At 38.0% G+C, this 21,690-nt stretch overlaps 2 protein-coding genes across 3 annotated transcripts; both read right to left on the bottom strand.

Moving 5' to 3' along the window:
• Positions 1-293: 293 nt before the first annotated feature.
• LOC103411038 (pentatricopeptide repeat-containing protein At4g32450, mitochondrial-like) lies at positions 294-4,750 on the bottom strand. The gene is made up of 3 exons (XM_008349685.4): positions 4,390-4,750; positions 2,385-2,666; positions 294-2,282 (listed from the first exon to the last, which is right to left on the bottom strand). The coding sequence occupies exons 2-3, from the start codon at positions 2,631-2,633 to the stop codon at positions 405-407; spliced, it is 2,127 nt and encodes a 708-aa protein (XP_008347907.3). The 5' UTR covers positions 2,634-2,666; positions 4,390-4,750; the 3' UTR covers positions 294-404.
• Positions 4,751-6,351: 1,601 nt separating this feature from the next.
• Positions 6,352-16,907, bottom strand: LOC103421384 (membralin-like protein At1g60995). Of its 2 annotated transcripts, XM_070826156.1 has the most exons (15): positions 16,614-16,907; positions 15,802-15,864; positions 14,816-14,898; positions 14,464-14,725; positions 13,568-13,649; positions 12,211-12,272; positions 11,987-12,081; positions 11,226-11,305; positions 10,983-11,066; positions 9,834-9,950; positions 9,384-9,469; positions 9,129-9,235; positions 7,542-7,633; positions 7,382-7,458; positions 6,352-7,119 (listed from the first exon to the last, which is right to left on the bottom strand). In XM_070826156.1, exons 1-15 carry the CDS (start codon positions 16,764-16,766, stop codon positions 6,640-6,642), a joined length of 1,923 nt encoding a protein of 640 aa, XP_070682257.1. In that variant the 5' UTR covers positions 16,767-16,907; the 3' UTR covers positions 6,352-6,639. The 2 variants fall into 2 exon arrangements, with proteins under 2 accessions (XP_070682257.1, XP_070682256.1); XM_070826155.1 differs by having other exon boundaries at positions 14,464-14,898; positions 16,614-16,881.
• Positions 16,908-21,690: the final 4,783 nt, after the last annotated feature.

Below are 21,690 nucleotides of genomic sequence, written 5' to 3'. Positions count from 1 at the left end.
AACTGAAGACCTACGGATGCTTCACTTAGAAGATGTGACAGAAGCTTAGTGTCAAAAGGGGTGGAAAAAGACTTGTGAAGACTTTTCAAGAGACTTTAAGAAAATATATGGAGTACTTGGAGATAACGGAAGACTTGGTGCAAAATCGAGTGCAATGACATTCTAAGATTCATGTAAACGAACCCACATAGTGGGCTGTCGCTTAGTTATTGTTGTTGTATAAGGCTTCATAGGAGTTTCTTCGACCTATTCTTTATACTACTTTTGCGTTGTGTTTGGTTCTACATATGGGATAGATAAAACTTGTCTCATACTAAGGAAGCGGTTTATGGCTGCATTTCAAGTACTCAAAATACAGTTTGTAACAATACCTGACATAGAAGAATAAATCAAGTTTCATTTGTTCACCAATAATCTCGGCAAGAGCACAAGCCGTCTTCGAAATGGTGGAACCTCTTAGCATCTCGCATGATGAGTTTTCGGCCTACAATTTTCGAAATGATCTTCAACGCATTATGGCAATCACCACAAACACGAAGATTCTTGATTACTCTAATAGTTGAACGAGCTGAGCTGCTGATGAGGCCATGAGCGAGAGCAAGTCGCTCACTATGGGCAAGCAGAGCATCTTCCTTGCCTTCCTGATCTATGTCATGTAGCACAAATCTAGTCTCCGGAATGTAACCAGCCTCCTTCATTTGTTCCCTTAAACCCCTAAGTTGAGCATAAATCTCATCGTTCTCAGGATGAGATTTATCACCTGCTCGATATTCATGGACTCGGCTCCTGACTTCTAAAAGATTTTGTGCTGCCAATTTTTTGTTCTCTTTCTCCTTTACCAGGTCAGATTCTTTTACAGGAATAAGGCCAGCTTTTGACTGCTCATCTAAGCAGGAGGGATCTAGCTGCTCAATAAGCTCTGCACAGCGGTCCCCAAGCTCCAACTGGCCATGAACTCTGCAGTGAGTCATCAAGGTCTTCCAAACATCGACGTTAGGTTCCAATGGCATCTTTTCAATGAATTCCAAAGCTTCATCCAGATAGCCCGTACTTCCTAGCATAGCTACTACACTCACATAATGATCCATATTTGGGACAATACCATAATGTTTGCTCATTGATTCAAAATGCAGCAATCCCTCATTCACATCTCCCACAACACTACAAGCGTATAAAACCCCAATAAACAATTGGCCATCAGGTTTCAAGCCTGCTTTTTTGAATTGGGTGAATAGATCAATTGCATCTTCCCCAAGACCATTCTTAGCAAGCCATGTTATCATAATGTCCCACGATGTCAAATTCCGGTTAGGCATCTTGTTGAAAACCAAAAATGCGTTGTCCATAGAACCACATTTAGAATACATCTCCAAGATTCTGTTGTACGTACTCACATTCAGAGGAGGCAATAATCTTGTAATGCTGTCATGAACAATTTTTGCTTCTTGTAGAGCCTTAGCCTCACCGCATGCCTGCATTAACTGTAAATAGAGATGCAAATCCACATGAACATGCTGCTTCTCTAGCAGTCCCAAGATTTCCACAGCCTCCTTAACTTTCCCCTCCTTGCAAAAACGATCCAACTCTTCAAGACTAGAACTAGACGGGCTATTTTCCGAAGCCTCAATCAATTGCCCCTCAGATTTTGACTCACTTCCCATGTGAGAATCCACTATCGTATTTTGAAAAGCATCTGAATTTGTCTGATATTGTCCAACGCGGGGGCTTTGCTGGTATTGCCCAATACTAGGGTGTTGCTGGTATTGCGCAAAACTAGGTTGTTGCTGATATTGTCCATATGCATAACTAGAATTCTGTTGATATTGTCCATAACTAGGGTTCTGCTGATGACCATTGGTATTTTGCTGATACTGTGCATAACTTTGCATAGAATTCTGATTTGGGTTTCCCTGAGACCCTGAATTTTCTTGTGAATTAAAACCATCGGGGTTCTGTCTAACTTCTATTGATCCCTCTTGCTGAGACACATATGGATTCTGTATATTTCCATTTCCTAATTGTTTCCCGTTCAGGTTTGGGGCATTTTCATAACCATAATACCCTCGGAAATTTCCATTTCGTTGAACTGGGTCATTTAGAAATTCATTGCCTGTACCTCTCCAGAAAGTACCATTGTAACTCTGATTGTACTGATTTGAGCTCTGCTTGGGATCCCGTGAACCATCCACACAAGACCCATTTAGTTTCTGCTGCAACTGCCAACTATTTTGACCAGAATACCCACCATCAGTTCCACTCTGATTAGATGTATTGATCCTACTCTGTATAAACATTAATTGAAATTAAATCACTATATATCCCGCAATTAAGAAAATTTGATATCTTTAAAACTGCAAAAAGAGAAGTGTAGTTAATTTGTTAACCTGATGCTCTGCCTCAACTTCCTCATGTTCATGACCCATAGCAAATGCAGATGCACTGGAATAGGAAGTAAAGGTGGCTTGGGTGGAGGAGAGAGCACGGGATCGCTGATACGGCAGTATTGAAGAGGAGGATGGTGTGAAGATGAGGAGTCGAAAGATGTGTCTGAGACATGAGGATCTATGTGAGCCTGAGGTTGAGGCAAGGGCTTGGAGCTGAGCTGATGGGGCTGATACCACTCGCTTCCACATTTTGCCCAGTTACTCAGTTTTGTTTCACTCTCTCTGCAAATGCACAGATTACCGATTTATAAATGATTTAGAAGAAATTAAGAATCAAACTGACATTATTAAGGGTGAAAAGCAGAACCATGCACGGAAATATTCATTCATGGCTCAATCAGAAATGTTGGAAAATGTTTGATATCTGAATTTCTTTTGGGAATTGTTATTAGCACTCCAAAAGATTCATTCTAGCTTCTTCCATCTTTATTTTTGGCATTAGGGAGGAGTGCATGATGACTGTTTTGGAGTGCATATAGCAGCTCCCTTTCATTTTTGAATAATAAGAAAATTCATGATTGCTGGCCCTTCACCCACAGATTAGAAATGGGAGACTTAAAGGAAATTAGCTTTCACCCAAAAATTAATGATTGTTTAGCCTTCATCATAAGCTGTGTTTCTAAAACTGATGTAGTACAAAATGCAGTTTGTGAGCGTTTGGTAAGTGGTTGCGACTGGGTATAATGGCCAAAAATGACACGATACTAGAAAAACAGCAAAAGGAAAAAAAGAAAGCATAGATAACAACTTGCATGATAGTTTGACATTAAATCATGCAAGATATTATAAATATAACTTATACTTCTCCTAAACATCAGCAATTGATTTCTCATCAATCAATAATCCTGACCTTACATCTATGATATGATCTAGAATAAGTTCATCATAATGAAAAAACACATGGAAAACAGAACAGACTTATGTACTTTGTTGTAAGAAACCAATTTATAGCGTAAACTCATTTAGCTAGATGTTGGTTCATATCTTCGGAAGTAAATTCCCCAAAAGTAGTCAAATAGCGCACTGATGACTGATCTCTCTCAGAATCTCAACTTCACTCCATACACTAACAACTTCTAACAATGCACAATTAAACAAATAGCGGTCTGAAAATTGGTAAAGTCATTAAGATACTCAAATCAAGGAAAAGCCAGACAAATGGTGGAAACAAAATAATGAACAACCTAAAAAGAATCCATTGTTGCAGAAAGAAAACGTGAACCGCAGGTATTCCCACTGAAAGCCAAGGCCAAAAAGAAAAGCTATCAAATCCTAAACACGATCAAGTGTTTAAATTTGAATTCAAAAGGAGTGAACTTTGAGGTTCTCTTCAATCCGTAACTAATGGTTTTGAGCCAGGGGTGGATTTAATCATATTGATTTAATTCACATTATTTGTTCTGCGGAACAACTGTGGCTGCTCTCTGTGATATGAGACTGAGATTCTTCATTTTTCTTTACAACAACACCACCAACAAAGCCTTATCCCACTAAGTGGGTCGGCTGTATGAATCCTAGAATCCTAGAACACCAATGTGCTCAGTTTTGTTGGTGGGATGTTTGTGTTATTCTTTAAGATATCTTATGCGAATTGGTTCTTGTTCAGAGGCTTATCTAGTAGTTTTGTTTGTATTAACAGTATCTTCATCCATTAGCTGCTCACGGACTTCATTTTTTACGCCGGCTAGGAGCAACGCTTGGCGACGCTGCCGGGTCTTTCTCCTCCCAGAATTGACAACACATAACGCATAAACCCATAAACCCTACGACTTATTCCGTCAAGAATTTCAAAACCCACCAATCATTTCGTACAAATTTCCAAAACCAATCGATCATTTCATTCATTTGTTCAGCAGATTAGCTAAAACCCATCAAATTATATGTATATATAACGTAATACTGAAAGATTGAACGAAAAAAGATGGGATATTTAAAGAGAAAATACCTGAAAATATCCTTTCGACTTAGTGGGTGGGAATATTTTCAGCAAAAGCAAAAGCCCTTGTCCTTTTTGCGGTGAGTGGAATTTGAACAACGAAGAGCTGCTGAAGAGGGAGGCTCTGAGTGAAAGCAAAGCGATGGGGGTGACAATGGGTCGTGTCGGGTTTGGGTCGTGGATCGGAAGTAAAAATGGATCAAGAAATCTTCATTCCAATCGAATGCAAACCCATCTGTTCAAAACGGGTCAGAGACCTCCAGCATAATGCGACCCGTTTATTAAACGGGTCAATAACCACCCCATAGAACATCCTAAACCCTGAACCCTACTTTCATTAGAGAAGGGTACAAAAAGAATTTCACACTCCAAAAATTAGAACTCAATATTTATTTCCAAAAAATTTGGATTGAAACACAATTTTTGGAATGATCGGATTGGAAACAAGGTTTTCAATATTTATTTCAAAAAATTATGGATCAGAACATAATTTTTAAATTTAGAATTTTCTGAACATAATTTAGAATTCGTATGCTTTACAAATTTCAGAATTTTCTAATTGTCCCTATTTTCGTATATGCCCGGAATAAAATGCATGATTAAAATACGTAATTTCAGTAAATAAGTAAAAGAAAAAACATAAAATTTCGGATTTTTTTTTATCAAATAATTTTAGAAACTTTTAGAAAATTTCAAAAGGAATTCTAAGTTTCATTTGAGTTTTTTAGAAATTTTTTACTTCATAAATTTTCGATTCCGGATTGAAAATTTTAATGGCGGAATTGGAAATGACATTCCAACTTGCACCCCTAATTGTGAGGGTGATTTTACTAATTATGTCCCATAAATAAAATTAGTACAATAACTAGTCTAATGGTCTTTTTTTTTGGTCTGAAAAGATAATTTAATTAATCTAATAGAAGGTTACAAGCCAACACAAAGGAAGACAAAATAACCCAAATACATCAGGGGGAACAGCTACATAAAAGCCCAGCCTAATTAAATAAACTAAAACGGAAACCCAAATCCCTAATTTCTGACCATAGAAAGCAGCGTCTGCCGCCGTCATTGCCACGAAAGTCTTGCCAGGAGCTACCGAAGCAGTAACACTAGAGAAAACGACCGAGTGGTGAAAACGAACAAGACATTGCAGCACAAAAGTATCAAACCCGCAACAAGAAACACACCACATTCAGATTTATTCACCAAAGATACAGAACCAATAGATAGTCACTATATCCAAATCTCATTCACGAATCCCTGCAAATATATACAAACATAGTAATGGGTAGAAGGTGAGGCCAATGGGAATGTAAAATACCCTTACTTTGGCCGAAGTCGCAGTACACTTGGCCTTGATGGAAATTCAGCAAGCCATTGGGGGAGGGAAATAAATCTGGCAACCATATTCAGCCCAAAGTCTACAGATCAAAGCAAAGAATGGGATGGGGATGGTTAATGGGGAAGGGAGGCAGAGGGGAAAAGTGAGGGGAGAGTTTTGGGTTTGGAAAAGAACAACTAGAGTATAGGGAGGGGTGGAGAGGAGGGACATGAAGCTCAAAAGTGAGAAACTCAAGGAAAAATTAGAGACAAAGCTCAAGGAAACTGAGAAAAATCTCATGGGAAAATTGAAAAAGAGAGAAGAGGATCAAGAGTACGAGAGAAAGAGGAGAACAGGGAACTTGGACAAGGACAGCCATCGACACTCAAGCCAAAGGCTAGGGCCGGCGGCGAAGGAGTTTGCAAGGTTGGGAAACCATAGAGAAAGATTCTCACGTGTTTTCTTCTATAAGTAAAAACGCCTAATGCGATTTCTTCAACTTCACATACAGATGAAGCATTTATACTTCTGCTACTATTGTTCCACATCCTTAATTAGGCAATTGATTACGAATATACGGCATGGTCTGCAGGCTCGAAAAGATTAAGGAAAAAACATATACCAGACTAAACCCTAAACCACACACAAAATGAGTACAAAAAATTTAATTTCGCGGTAGGTTGCCCATCTCCTTCATGAAACCGAAAAATGTCTTGCAAGTGAGAAGCTTGACTAGGAAAAATCGGACATCACCAAATCCGATTCTTGCTTTCGATTGTATTCTTCGATAAACTAAAACGATATGTAACCTATCATTTCTATATAAACATGTACATCCAGCGTAACCTTTGCTATACTACTTCACATACATGAAGATCTACAACAACAAAAGGAAGCAAACTAAGACCGCCTTCGTCCATACGTGCAATGTTCTGATGCTACCTTTGTATATCTTGATTTTCTTGCCTAGGAGGTTCCGCATAAACTTGTCCTTGCTCTCTCACATCTCTGAACATAGAAAGAAGGGAATTGAGGCCGCCTTCAGAGGACGCCCCTCCTAAGATCCATAACAGAAGCGAACTGAATGAATTCATAGCACCGGGGTTGGGACCATTCTCTACTTGATTCAGATCAGCTTGGCCGGGAGCCTGAGGGTTTCCCACCCCGTCTAGGTTGTCGTTACCGGGCTGTTCTTGAAGGCCGGGTGCTTCTGCTGCATTTGATGGTACTGCTGGATTTGATCCAGATCTCAGCCCGGGTCCAGGTGCCAAGTCAGGATTAACTAGGTCGGGGTTTCTTGTGTTCAATCTTGTGATCTGTACCGTTGAGGCAAGGAACGTTGAGGAGGTAATGTGGAAATCTGGGTGTTGCTGGAGCTGAGATCGTCGATTTTGGATAAACCTCTGTAAAGTTGGTACCTGCAGGGAGTGTACCAAGATAATAACTGGTTAAACTTCGACTAATTAAGGTCATTACAGATCTCAACAATAACATACAGACCACACTCAAGTGTGCCGTAAAATTCTTGTACCAATTATGCCTCTGGTCTCTTGTCAAACTAGGAAAATACGCAAAGTCCATGGTAGTTTGCAATAGATCGTGTCATTCAAAAATATTTCATCTACACGATAAGCCAGGCCCTAAAGGGAAAGAATCTACACAATAAGGGTTAAGGGTTACCTCAAAACGGTTCCAGAAGTATAGAATGAGATGCTGCATAAAAGCGGCAGCTGTAGAAAGAGCCAAATAAGAAAAACCTGCAAACGGTTCGAAAGCAGGATTTTAGCAACAAAACAAAAAATAGTTTCCATCTAACAGTAAAGCAGGAAGTAATACGCACCATAAGTATAGGAAAAGAAATAGATGTGGAAAACAAGAAAGTAGATCAAAAAGAAGCGGGGAAAGAACTTCATAGAAATGGGCGTCCGGACACTGCAAGAAGGGCAATTAAATGAGAAGAGCATGATACAAACTAGAAATGTAGCAAAAATAGGGTGTGCAGTGTGCACAACGGAGGGAAAATTAGCCTTAAAGAGGTGCCATTATCAATGCATTGGGCTTTAATACCTTTCTAAGATCATATCTTAGCCAAGTTACATAGCGACTCACATTATCAAAGCCCATGAACAAGGCTTTCAACTCTTTCATGGTACATCTTAGGGCACTTGGTGATTTGCTTTGTAGCTAAGTGGCTTTGGAGACATATCCAAGGTCTGGGAAATGGAAATTTGGAGGCTAGAAATAAAGCCTTTCTAGCTAAGTGGCTTTGCAGTTCCTTTGTGTCCGGAAGCTTTATGGAACTTGTTGAGTAAGAGTAAATATGGTGTTTCACCTAATGGGTGGGATTCAACGGTTGTTTTGACTGGATCATGTCACGACCAGTGGAAAGACATATCCAAGGTTTTCAACTCTTTGATTTCTAATTGTAGCTTTGTTGTGGGAAATGGCAAAAGAATTCCGTTTTGGGAAGATGTGTGGTTGGGTACTTCTTGCTTGAAAGATCAGTTTCCAAGACTCTACAACCTGTCTGCTTCTCGCAACAAGGTTATTTCTCGATAATGGATACTTCTAATGGTTGGAGGAATTGGAACTTCGGTTTTAGGAGGAATTTAAATGAGAGGGGTGTGGAAGAATCTTCATCCCTCCTAGGTATGGTCAACAATGTCATCATTCACAACTCTAGGCTGTACTCAAGGAGATGGTCGTTGGACACCAGTGGAACATTTTCGTGCAGATCTCATTACAACCACACCACCAAATTGGAAAATGAGCAATTTTTCCATCCCCTTCGGCTGATATGGAAATCTTGAGTTCCTTCAAATGTCAAAATTTTGTCTTGGTTGGTAGCTCATAGCAAGTTCAATACATGTTTTTTTGGCTTTAGGCTGTTTTTGTTTTTGTTTGCTTGGTTTTGTGATCTTTGTTGTGGTTGAAGTGTTAGGACTGGTCTGCTAGACCACCCTATCCGTTTGTTTCTTTTTTTTTCCTAATAAAATTGCCTCTGCATAAAAAAACCCCTTGATCAAGGCAATCAACTGCAGAGATCATGGGACTAAAGCCACATCAGTTTCAAAAGAGTGCCAGTTACAACCTAACCCTGCCTCAAAACTGGAGTACTTCCAGGTAATATTAAGCCCAACACTGCCAATCTAAAATAGGCCTACATACCAGATTCTAAAGAGCAACAAGTTGAGCAATCATTTGTGTCTAGACCGCATATCTGATTTATATATTACGACCAAGATATGGCCTGATGAAAACTATGAACTCATGCATTGACTAATGACAGCACGATTCCCATCACATGAACTGTGGAAAGGAATATCTCTCAGAGTGAATAATTTTTTAGTTGAAACGTCCTCATTATGTGTACAGGCATGGCACCAATAATTTTCCTGCCACATATTTAAAAGGGAGAGAGAGAAACCTGATTAGCGTGAATAGTTCACTCAACCAGACAAGTATGAGGACCATAAAAGCCAGCAGTTGATCGTCATAAAACTCGAACAGAAAAAATAATATACCAATCATTATCTGCGACCACAAATGGTTTGGCATGAAATGTGGAAATCCAAAAGTTTCATTTGCAAGTAAACATAAGTAAATGAATAAATAAAATTCCAAAAAAATCGTTGACTGACTATATATTGTGTGATGGTGAACAAAAAAGATGTACTCTTACCGGCACGAAGACAAGTGATTCAATTACATGCACAAAAATTAACTGGAAAGTTGGAAGCTGATGACGAGCATGGTGTTGAAGCTGCACTGCAATAATTTGGCAAAAGTAAGCACCCAAATATAGAGGCAGGATAAGGAGGATGTATGATGCGCAAGGAAACCCAAAAAATTACGTTGCCACCTCACTTTATTTATAAAAATGATATACTCATCAAACCAGGGAAACAAAATGGATGATGTTTTCGGTGAACAAAACCTTAAATTTGATAGTATTACTAACACGTGAATAGATGGTATTTCTTGATTTAACGTCAAAATACAATTAAGAGTTTCCTAACATGCATTATTTCATTGTCTCAAGGACAGAAGAAGACACTAATGGGGGCATGTATTGTGAATGGAGGCTAGCGTCTTGCTTTATCCAGAATACACAAAATTAAATAACACAAACCTGTGAACTTCAGCATGCGAGTCTGTGTCTCTCTCAATGTGAATGACACAGACATGGTGGTTGTAAAGAACACAAAAATGGACATCATAAGCACACCACATTTTGTCACAAGGTAGTCTGCACAGGAAGCAAATCAAGCCAGAATTTTTCTTAGCATAATGCATATAGAGTAAAATAAGTTTCAGCACCTTTTTTTCATAAATACTTGATCTTTAGTTAGTCTAAGGTCCCTGATAATGTAGCATATTTTACTTTTGAGTGTCCTCAGTTGATTGTTTGGCCAGATTTAATTCTATAAAATTTGTTATAACATCCTTACTTGTACAATTTTTTTTCAAATACCCAAATTAACCTTTAATGTAAAACTGAAAGCATCACAGTTTTAAACATCATTACAAACATTCCACGTGGCCACCTTTTATAAAATATTTTTTTTGGGAAAGCAAAATTCATGATCTATAAATCAATATTATGAAGAAAAAAAAATGTAAATAGGATAAATAATGCAATTGTTGTACAGCTACTTTAACCAAACCATCCAAAATCCTAAATCCCAGTCGCCACCCAGTGAAAATTCTCGGCCCGTCTTACAATCATTTTCCATAAAGTTCAAACCCTTTTAATCTCAAAGTCATTATTCCTGCAAATACTTACAGATCCAAATTTCCCAATATATCAGAGACCAGAAATACCATTAATAAACTCGAGTAATGTTCTACCAACTTAGCTCTTGGTGTAGTGCTACTTGTCTTCCCAAGTATTGAAAGAGATTAAAAGTTTGACACCCCCCCCCCCTCCCTGATTGATTAAAGAAAAACAAGAATTCTCATGCTGTCACAGGTGCTTTACAGAATAACAAAAAGGTTTAAGTGGTATACTTAACAAGTACATTATGTATTCTTCGTTCTTTATGCATTTGAGAAGTAGATGCACTACTTTTTAACATAAGTTCATATTCATCAAAAAAATTTATTTTATATACCTCAACAACAAATGCTTCTCAAAATTGAAAATTTCACAAGAAATGGCTGATGTAAAAGAAAAGCCATGGCATCTTATAATTATATGTGAAAAGTCATGTTTACTAGTGAGATTCACAATGAAACAACATTGCACAAGAATGGAAATAGAAGGCACACGTCAACAAACCTCCAAACCTTGCAGGGCCTTGTGGCGGTTCTTGTGCATAGCTAATATTAAAGAACTCCTTTGTCTGAAAATTATAAAGATATCCTGCAATGTGTATCATAACAAGCTTAGGCACAAGTCCTGAAACTCACTCTCAAGTGGCATTTTTGCCACTAAATTTAATTAATGCTCTCCTCCAAATGTCCTAGCTTATTTACAAGTGCCACATATAGAAAGGAAAAAGGAAATTAACCGCTAATTTACCTTGTCCAGGTGAACTCAATAAACTATTTATTAAAATAGTATCATATCCAACAAATCTGTTAATGAGTAGCTGCTGCCACCTGGTGATTTAATGTAAGCCACAACAATCAAAACACATACTAGTTTACCACTCTCATATGCTTATTAATAACTCAAAGTTACAAATCAATATAAATTATAAATTACAAAAATTTCTTAGATAAATAATGCTTTTATGAGAAAAGAAACTGAAAGTAAAAGGTGCACCACGAGTATCCATTGTTGATAAATTGCAAAATATAGCACACATCAGCAATATACTCATCAGAGTCCTGAATTATTGAGCTATATTTGATCCCAACCAGGCTATCCGAAAAGTTAAAAGATCTCCCAAGTCTCTCATCTTACTGAGAAAAATAATTTCAAAAAATTGTTACTTTAGTAACAACCTATCCAAGCCTAAAGAAAAGTATGGCTGCTATCTCAGTATACAACATAGAAATATATTAATAAAAACAACAATTAAAATGGCCAATAAATAAATCACAATATTACTGATTAAAAACAAAAAAACACTCCTGCATATGACAGGTAAGCTGTAGTTTATGAAAAAATACAAAGCCAAGGCAGACAACTGATGTTTCATTTTTTATGTACAAGCACTTGGGTTAAGTTGACTTTGATTTAATGTATGGGTTCTAGACAAAAATTTCACTACCAAAACCAAAAGCACACCACCCAAACCAATATATGTAGTTATTTGCAGGAGATAATATCATTACCTGTTCCCAAAACAAGAATGCCGAGCTGATATGCTAATGTTTACAGCACGAATATTATGCCGAGACCTGGCACTTTCAGGTAGTAAGAAATAACCCTACAAAGTTGATAACGACATTAGAAAACTATTACGAAACAAGCTTCTGAATCCAAAACCTGTGCAGTCCAACTCATCAGAAAGTTCGGGAGATATGAGTGGAAATAATCTATTACATTCAAAATTAACCTTTTCCATGGTGTACAAATAAGTTGGTTCAAAAGTTTTGCTTCTTTTCTCAAGCCACTGCACTGAAACAGATTCAAAACAAGTTGTCAATAGCAATGACTTTCAGTTCTCATAAGCTCAAGAAAGGCTGTTGAAAACTGATACACTGAACAAAAACAGTGCAATCCAAATAGGTGAACTTCGATAATATATTTTATACTTTGTATAAAGTAACGATAACTAGAAACATGGGTTCAGCTCTCATGTTTCTTTTCCTAATTGCTGCCTTTGGTTCCAGCAGCCAACTCCAAACACAACAGGACAATAAAACACAACCTTTACCCAATCCAATGACTGAAAATAAAAGGAAAGTCCCTAAATTACTTAGACAATGATGCCCAAAAGAAGGTAAAGAACCTAGCTTTGTCCAAAATAAAAGTACATATCGTTGAAATCTCTCTTATTAGCAAAAAGAAAAAATAAACAAAAAACAAAAAAACAAAAAAGTAACCGCTCAACCATTTGTCCTTTTCGGAGTATACTACAAGTGGTACAACAGTCACAAATTATCTTATTAGAAAAAGAGTTTTAGATGAATGACTCAAAACAAATGAATAGACAACATCTTCAGCGAGACTCAAGTGAACTCAAGGATGGTACAACAGCAAAATTTTGTTCCATTGATAGCCTTGATGCGATAATGTACTGCAGCAAGGTTATCTATGTTGTCCACTATTTAGCATTAAGACTTCATGATTTACATAAAATATTCACGCAAGCAATTTTCATGGTATCTACAAGATATACTAAGAATTGGTGCTATGGCAAATAGGAGTTTCAAATAGAACAAACACTTATAAATGCTTCTCCACCATGCTACTCCAAAGGCCTGACTTTCAACATTAAAAAACATCCTCTTACACAAACATAATATCCAGAGTCTCCAGACAACTTGATGAAAATGACGTTGTATACCTTTGTTTTGTATCCCAATCAAGCATTTGCAACCAAATCACGGAAACAGCATTCCAAATTTAAATCCTTTGTACAAAAAAAGTATAAAAAAAATCACGTCCAACCAATGCAAAGATTCTTATTTTCATTATCATTGAAAAAGTTTGTGCCTTTGTGGACTTCTGGTCCGCTCTCGTATTTTTATTGTTTCTTTGCAATAAAAATTTGTTTCTTCTTCCAAAAAGGAAAAGGCGGAAAAATCGTTTGTACTCCTTTAATTATTAAACTATAAGACTCAGTTTAAATGCACTATGTAACTAACTGTTTTTCTTTTCCCGGATGAAAATATAAAATAGAATAAACATGGGTGTATGGAATCCAAAATGATGCTATGCAATGAATAGTTAAAAGGATAGTCAGAAACCTGCATACAAGTTAAGCCTGTCCAAATGAAGTATGCGCAACCACTTGGGAATATCAAGATCTAAATGTATCCCTGAAATGTTCTGCACTTCAAAATAAAAATCAGCAAAAAGGACTTTGAACTACAATACAAGAAGCCAAATAATGTTCACACAAAGCATGTTCATGTAATCCGTTTCCAAATATGAAATTGGTCAAATGCAGAGAGAGAGTACAACAGCAAGCGGCAACTATTTCAATGTTAAAGGAATCAGCAGGTAGGACGAAACTACAAAGAAAAATTAGAAGGGGAAGAAAGGCTTCTTCAAAATCCTTCAAACATCAAGACAAAGTGGATAGAGCCATTTTTTCTTTATTGAAAAAAAGAGACATGCCCATGGCAATTTCAGTAATGATAATTTTCAACATGAACTAGATGAAATCAAAGGTAAATGGACCTTGAAACATAACATACTGTCACTATTGATAATCGCAATCTTCCAAAACTACCCACTATTGGTTTGAGCTGTTTCTTTTGATAAGTTTATTTTGGATCAATAAAAGTAATTGGAAGTTTACATAATTATGCAATGCTGTTAGATTATGGGCACCTATTTTGGGACACCTAAAAACAAAATGATGGAGAAAATTTGAGACATGGGGAGATATATAAATTTCCTACTATGTCAAAGAAATTCACATCAACATATTCCAACGCACGTAGAACACCCTATAAGGATAGCAGTAACAGCAGAATGTAATAACATGGCTACAAAGTATAGAAACCAACCACAAATCAAATATGCACACTGGTTTATTCCAATGATTTTGGTAACTAGAAAACAGGGTCAAGATATTAGTAGTTCCAAGGATGACTATAGTTCAGTTATTAATTTTCAATTGCCTCAGTCTACTTACCCATAAATTTCCAATGACATGTGCTCCATGTTTCCGAAAGACTGAAAAGAGACGGGGACGCATTTTCCACAGTTTGATAAAGTTAACAAGTGCGGCTTTAACTGTCTCTTTCACAGGTGAAAGAAAACTACTACGTCTCTCCTTTATTTCATTTTTGACAATTGCATCATCAAGTGTTGCCATAGTATTCGGGCTATTGGTAGAGCTATCTGTCTGTCGATCCAGAACTTCAGTATCCGTCTTCAGTTCCAACTTACCACTCCTAACACCAGAACCAACCCAAATCAACAAAAATTTTGCAGCTAAACATGTCAATCCATCTCCATCTACATTAGCAAAGTCTAATTTATACATTACAGATTTTGTGTCTGGGGCATCATCCATCACATTGGTGAACTCTGACTTATTCTGCGACCACAACCCTGCACTAGTTATCTAAATCAAAACAACAGTTAGTATTTAAGAGATGTCTGTTAGGCCACAATAAGAAACAAACTCAATCTCCCGTTGGATTTCATGGTTTCAAGCTTAGTGAATCTGTAAGTATTTTTGTGTTGTTAGCTTTGCTTTGCCTCCATGTTTATGAATCTCTGAGCTACTTTGTTATTGAGCTTTGGTTCAGTTAAGCTGGCCCCTTTGACATTTGAACCTCTTTTGATTATTGATTCATATACCATTGCCTTTGTTTCATCGTTCAAAGTGCTTATAGTCAATCATCGAATAGGATCTGAAATTGTGGTTGACTCAGTTTGTCTGAATCATAGTGTTTGTGCCTTCTTTGTGAAGGAGTCAGGACCTTTGATCAGTTGGTAGTAACACACCACCATGAGAATAAGGCCTCATTGGATTTACTGATGAGGAATTACAGATGTTGTTTGTATCATTATTGATCATTGAATTTATGTGTTCATTGTATTGCACCTCTTGAATCCAACTTCTTTGATTGTGCGTTTAATCATTTCATATCAGATATTGTTGCTTACTGAGCTTTGTAGCTCACCCTTTTTTTCCTTCCCTTTCGGATTAGCTTAAGTTAGAAGTTGACATGTTTTGAATGTTTTTGAAGAGCTGTACAAGATTTTGGTTCTTTTAGGAAGAATTAGATGTTTCTGTCGCTGTTTTGATAGCTTTGTGTACTTTGGCAGTTTAGTACTTTTACCGGATTTTGGAGCCTTTGTAGTTAATTTTGAGGTTTATTGTAATAAATGGTAATGAACTGTTTATGTTCAGTTTTGGAGACTTTAAAGTAGCTACTTTTAGCTCTTAAAAGTAACGTGAAGGGTCACCTGCTCGGGTTTAGATTGGGCCAAATCAGGGGCGTGACGAGAAATGACATACCTTAATTTGAATAATTTGGGCTTCTGTTGTTTCGACACCAGAAAGTTCACTTGAACAGCCAGGCTTCCAATGCAAGAGAATCAAAGTTAATTCAAAGGCTCACAAGATATTAAGGAATAAAACTAAAAAAAAAAAAAAAAAAAAAAAAGGGAAAACAAAAAGTAGGCATACATCTGGAGCACACGTAAACAATTATCCAAGCCTTTCCTTGAAAGCTAAAATGATCAGAACTTAAGGGTATGGGGATGCAGAGACACAAATACATTCTCAACAAATAAAAGCACATATATGGTGGGAAATAGTCGTGATTTGTGAATATACAAGTTTTCTCGGCGCTTTCTCGGCGCTCAAGCCCCTATGTGGCATTATATCCAAATTCTACACTACAATAAGTTGATTTCAGATATGAAACATGATAAACAAAAAAACTGTATAAACTCTATTTTGATGACATCAGGGCTGAAGAAACTGGACCGGAACTGATCCTCTATCTAATTTTAACTTTTAAAGACCCAATCAAGAGGGCCAACTATGAGCTCACCCACCCATGTTACTGTGAAGTATGAACTCACAAAATAAAATGCACATCTGCAAAATTAAGACCTACAAGTGATCAAGAATTTACATGAATGGAACTCAAACTGAAATGCAATTGGTGAAGATTTACACGAACTAAGCTCGAATTGATCAAAACCCTAAGAAAAACAAACTACTAAGGCAAAAGTAAGCACAAATTACAATTCTCGAGCTGAATTTCAAATTCAAAAACCCTATAAAAGCATAAAAATCCGCACAAGGAAGTAGGGAAAAACCTGTTGAACGTAATTGGCGTGCATAACAACGAGAATAAAGAACAAGGTGATGGCGATGAAGAGGTACATATACTCCAAAGCAGCTCTCACTTTCGGCGTCAGGATCTGTGAGAACCGCTCTTGTACTCGGATGAAGGTCTGCTCCGCATCCATGTCTTCTTCTCCCTTTCTCTCCGATATTTCTATCTCCTTCTCTACTCATAATATGAGAGGTTGAGAAACGAGGATTTTCCCGAGAAAGTGATGGGAAACACTGATTACGTCATGATGTTTGAAGGAATGGGTGTAAACATCTGACTTTCTAAGGTCTGACCAAACGTGTTTCGTGTAAAAAATGTGAATATCAGATTTGACTTTTTAGTGTAAAAATGTGTTTTTTCGTTAAAGCAAACAGTATTGTGGACTTTTCATTAAAATTCTCGTTGTTATTTGAGTCTTATGTTCGAATTCTCATATAGATTAATTCAGATTATTCTATCGTTTGAAACAAACAAAAAAAAAAAAAAACAGTGTTTGTACCATACTTGACCAATCTCGAAACTACTAAGCACCGGTCAACGTTATACCGTCAAGGATCCAGAAGAGTTTCCCTCCAACTAGGAGGCCAATCACAATGCGACACGTGTTGACATCATAAGCCAATCACAGTGTGACACGTGTCAACATCAGAAGCCAATCATAACATGACAAGTGTCAATGTCAGAACAAAGCTAGAAGCTCTTCTATAAAAGGACACATGACACGTGTCAATGTTAGAATAAAGCTAGAAACTCTTCTATAAAAAGAGATCATTCTTCCACAATATTTCCTAATGTCATTTTTACTAAATCATTCACTAGTACTCATTAAAGGAGAGCTTGAACCTATGTACTCGTGTAAGCCTTTCACAATTAATGAGAACTCATCTACTCCGTGGACGTAGCCAATCTGGGTGAACCACGTACATCTTGTGTTTGTTTCCTTGTCTCTATTCATTTGCATATTTATCCACACTAGTGATCGGAGCAATCTAGCGAAGGTCACAAACTTAACATTTTCTGTTTACCAAAGTCCCCATTGATTTTGTACATTAACATTTGGCGCCGTCTGTGGAAACGACACTTATTCCCAGTCTCTTCAGCTTTGCCAAGCTGGTTTCCACCATTCGTACACTCTCTTTTGACTAGGCATCCCTTTCTAACATGGGGAGCGAAGGAAGCCATAGTACATAGAATGACACATCTTTTGCACCTAGTGCGAAGCAACGAAAGAAGGAAGGAAAGAGGGTTGCTCTTCAAGCTAAAGTTGATGAGCTAGAAGCTCAGAACAACAAGATAGTAATGAAGAATGAGGTCCTCTAGGAGCAGTATTAAAAGCTCTTTGAGACGCTCCACGAAATTAGGCGTACTCAAACACGCGAGCTCGTTGCCCCTGTGGACATCAACCATTATCTGGGTGTCCCCCAACACAGAAGGTCACCTCTCTTTGACATGGGTATCCCTGATAAAGAGCAAGCTAATCATCAAAACATTGATCAACATGAGACTTCTCTCAACCCTGATGCTTCGACTCGAAGCAGGAGAAGTGGAGGAAGACACCTCCTTACAGAAGGGTTGGAAGGAATGAAAGCCGTTTATCGTGACTGCCGAGACTTCCTAAAGCAACGCCGAGAGAATCCCCTTTATATATGCTCAAAGATTAATGACCCAAGAGTTTCTGAAAGACTCGGTCTCATCCCACGACCCAGGCCAGCTGACAATCTAGGGAAGGAACGACAAGTCCCAGAGGAACATGAAGGTACATGGGACACTGAGGTATTCCGACAGACTCGCCCTAGAAATCAGTACGGAAAGTCCAAGGAAAAACCACACGCCCTTACTCAAACTTTCCTACTTCTAAGAGGCGATGGAGACTCACGAAAGAAAATTCCAGTGGTACATGACTCCACTCAAAAGCCCCTTGTCCTACAGCTCCTTGAGGAAGTAAACAAGTTGAAGGCTAAACGTCAGGCCGAGATACCTGATTGGAACTAACCCATGCATGACCCTCTCACAAGGAGGATCCTCGACACCCTCTATCAAGCGAAGACAAAACAAAAGCTTGGTTTACAACTCTATACTGGAAGGGAGGACCCAATTGAACACCTTAACCTCTTTGAGTCCACCATGGCATATCAGATGCACATCGACGAAGAGCGATGTCTTCTCTTCCCCTCCACCCTCTCTGCGAAGCTCTAAACTGGTATTGCCGTCTTCCACCTAAGACAGTAAACTCATTTGAGGAACTGAGGAAACTGTTTGTCTCTCAACACATATTCCAGACCGATCGCTTGCATTCTGTATATGACTTGTACACTATTCTCCAGAAGCCGGACAAGTCACTACGAAAGTATGTTGTCGCTTCAGCCATGAGTATTCTCGCTGTGCTGAGGCAGATGACAAGACCGCCCTCAAGGCTTACATGATTGTTTCTTCAAGTACATGATCAATGCCAACACTTGGAAGACTTACTCTGAGGTGATGACACAGGCTTACAACCACGTCTCCGCCAAAGCAAGGACATACCAAGTGAACCCCCATATGTTTAACCTCTATCAAAAAGTGGGACGTGGAAGTCAAGTTCTACCAAGTGAGGAGATCTCGGCCATTCAGACACCCATTGCATCATCTCCTGCCTCATTTAGCTACTCGCTAAGTCACCAAACGTATTTGTCTCTTAGTAAGAGAAATGATTTTTACTCTCAGCAAGCCCATTACAACAAGAAGGATAAAAGTTCGTATCAAGACAACCACGGGTAAACGTACCGTCGACTATTATAATTATGGGGCTAAGCCTCACTCTTTCAAAGTGGAGGACTAGGTACTGAAAAATGTTATTATAAGAAGGCATACACATTACAAATGATTTAACTCTCAACCGCTTGAGATCTTTTGTCACATAAGTCATTCGACAAATATTTAAAGAAGGGGGAATTTAGACAACTTCTTCTGAGTCTTTTACGTTCATAGCACTGGAACATTTGGTCTACGCTGACCTACCCTTATACTCCAACTCAGAGCTTCAACATGCGTACTTTGACACAAAGTATGTGATACTAAGTGTTACAACCAACATGGTTCACATATCAAAAGCATGGATCCCTTCATGCATAACAAAACATTCATAAGCATCACTCATATCAATCAACATAAACATCATACATTCCAACATAGTCATACATAAACATCATACATTCCAACAAATTCATACATAAACATCATACATTCCAACACATCCATACATAAGCCAACTGTGCTTCGAAAAAGTTCAACATACTTTGTATCATTCGACACTTGCTACAATGTGCCTTGACACCTTGCCCTTATTCTCACCAACCAGGTGATGAAATGTGAAGAAGGAACTCATCTTCATGCCACCAACCAAGTGATGAAATGTACAACCCGTACTCTCTTTCATGCCACCAACCAGGTGATAAAATGTGAAGAATGAACTCATCTTCATGCCACCAACCAAGTGATGAAATGTACAACCCGTACTCTCTTTCATGCCACCAACCAGGTGATAAAATGTAAAACCCGTATTCTAATATCATTTGACAACTTGCCATTCATACCACCAACCAGGTGAAGAATGAACTCATCTTCATGCCACCAACCAGGTGATGAAATGTACAACCTGTACTCTTCTTCATGCCACCAACTAGGTGATGAAATGTACAACCCGTACTCTATTATCAATTGGTAACTAGCCACTCATGCCACCAACCAGGTGAAGAAGGAACTCATCTTCGTGCCACCAACCAGATGATGAAAGGGCATGAAAGAACTCACATTTGTACCACCAACCAAGTGATGAAAGCAACCCACCATTCATTCCACCTACCAGAAGACGAGTGGTACAACTTGTACATGTGAACTCCTAGCATACACAAATAATAAAAAACCCTCAAGCTTGACAACTCAACTAGGGGAGCACTTATACCCGACAAGAGTTATAGTCACCAACAAAGTCTTATTGCAAGCCAACAACAACTTCAATGCATGGCATACGAAGATCAAGCTATTCAGTCCTCTTGCATCTACTTTAGACATTTCTCCTCTGTAATAATGCAAACACTACAACTCGTAGAAAGTTTCACACACTTTTGATCAAGACAGTGTGAAGCAAAACCAATTTATAGTGCCAACAAGAGCTTCATCAAAGGAGTTCAACTACAACTCGTACAAAAGCTTCACACACTCTTGATCAAGACAGTGTGAAACAAAACCAATTTATGGTGCCAACAAGAGCTTCATCAATGGAGGGCAACCATAATTCTCAAAAGCTTCACACACTCTTAAACAAGACAGTGTGAAGCAAAACCAATTTATGGTGCCAACAAGAGCTTCATCAATGGAGGGCAACCACAATTCTCAAAAGCTTCACATACTCTTGATCAAGACAATGTGAAGTAAAACCAATTTATGGTGCTAACAAGAGCTTCATCAAAGGAGTTCAGCCACAATTCTCAAAAGCTTCACACACTCTTGATCAAGACAGTGTGAAGCAAAACCAATTTATGATGCCAAAAAGAGTTTCATCAAAGAAGTTCAACCACAATTCTCAAAAGCTTCACACACTCTTGATCAAGATAGTGTGAAACAAAATCAATTCATGGTACCCAACAAAAGCTTCAACTCCCAAGCTTCACCTACAAAGCTTCAACACAAAAGTTTCACCAACAAAAGCTTCATCAATGGAGGACAACTATAAATTCTCAAAAGCTTCACACTATCTTGATCAAGATAGTGTGAAACAAAATCAATTCATGGTACCCAACAAAAGCTTCACCTACAAAGCTTCAACACAAAATTTTCACCAACAAAAGCTTCATCAATGGAGGACAACTATAAATTCTCAAAAGCTTCACACTATCTTGATCAAGATAGTGTGAAGCAAAATCAATTCATGGTACCCAACAAAAGCTTCACCTACAAAGCTTCAATACAAAAGCTTCACCAACAAAAGCTTCATCAATAGAGGACAACTACAAATTCTCAAAAGCTTCACACTATCTTGATCAAGATAGTGTGGAGCAAAATCAATTTATGATACCCAA

This window comes from Malus domestica, chromosome 08 (genome assembly GCF_042453785.1).
Source record: "Malus domestica chromosome 08, GDT2T_hap1".
NCBI classification, from domain to species: domain Eukaryota; kingdom Viridiplantae; phylum Streptophyta; class Magnoliopsida; order Rosales; family Rosaceae; genus Malus; species Malus domestica.
Note: the sequence above shows the minus strand (reverse complement) of the source record. Positions and strands in the feature narration are given on the sequence as shown.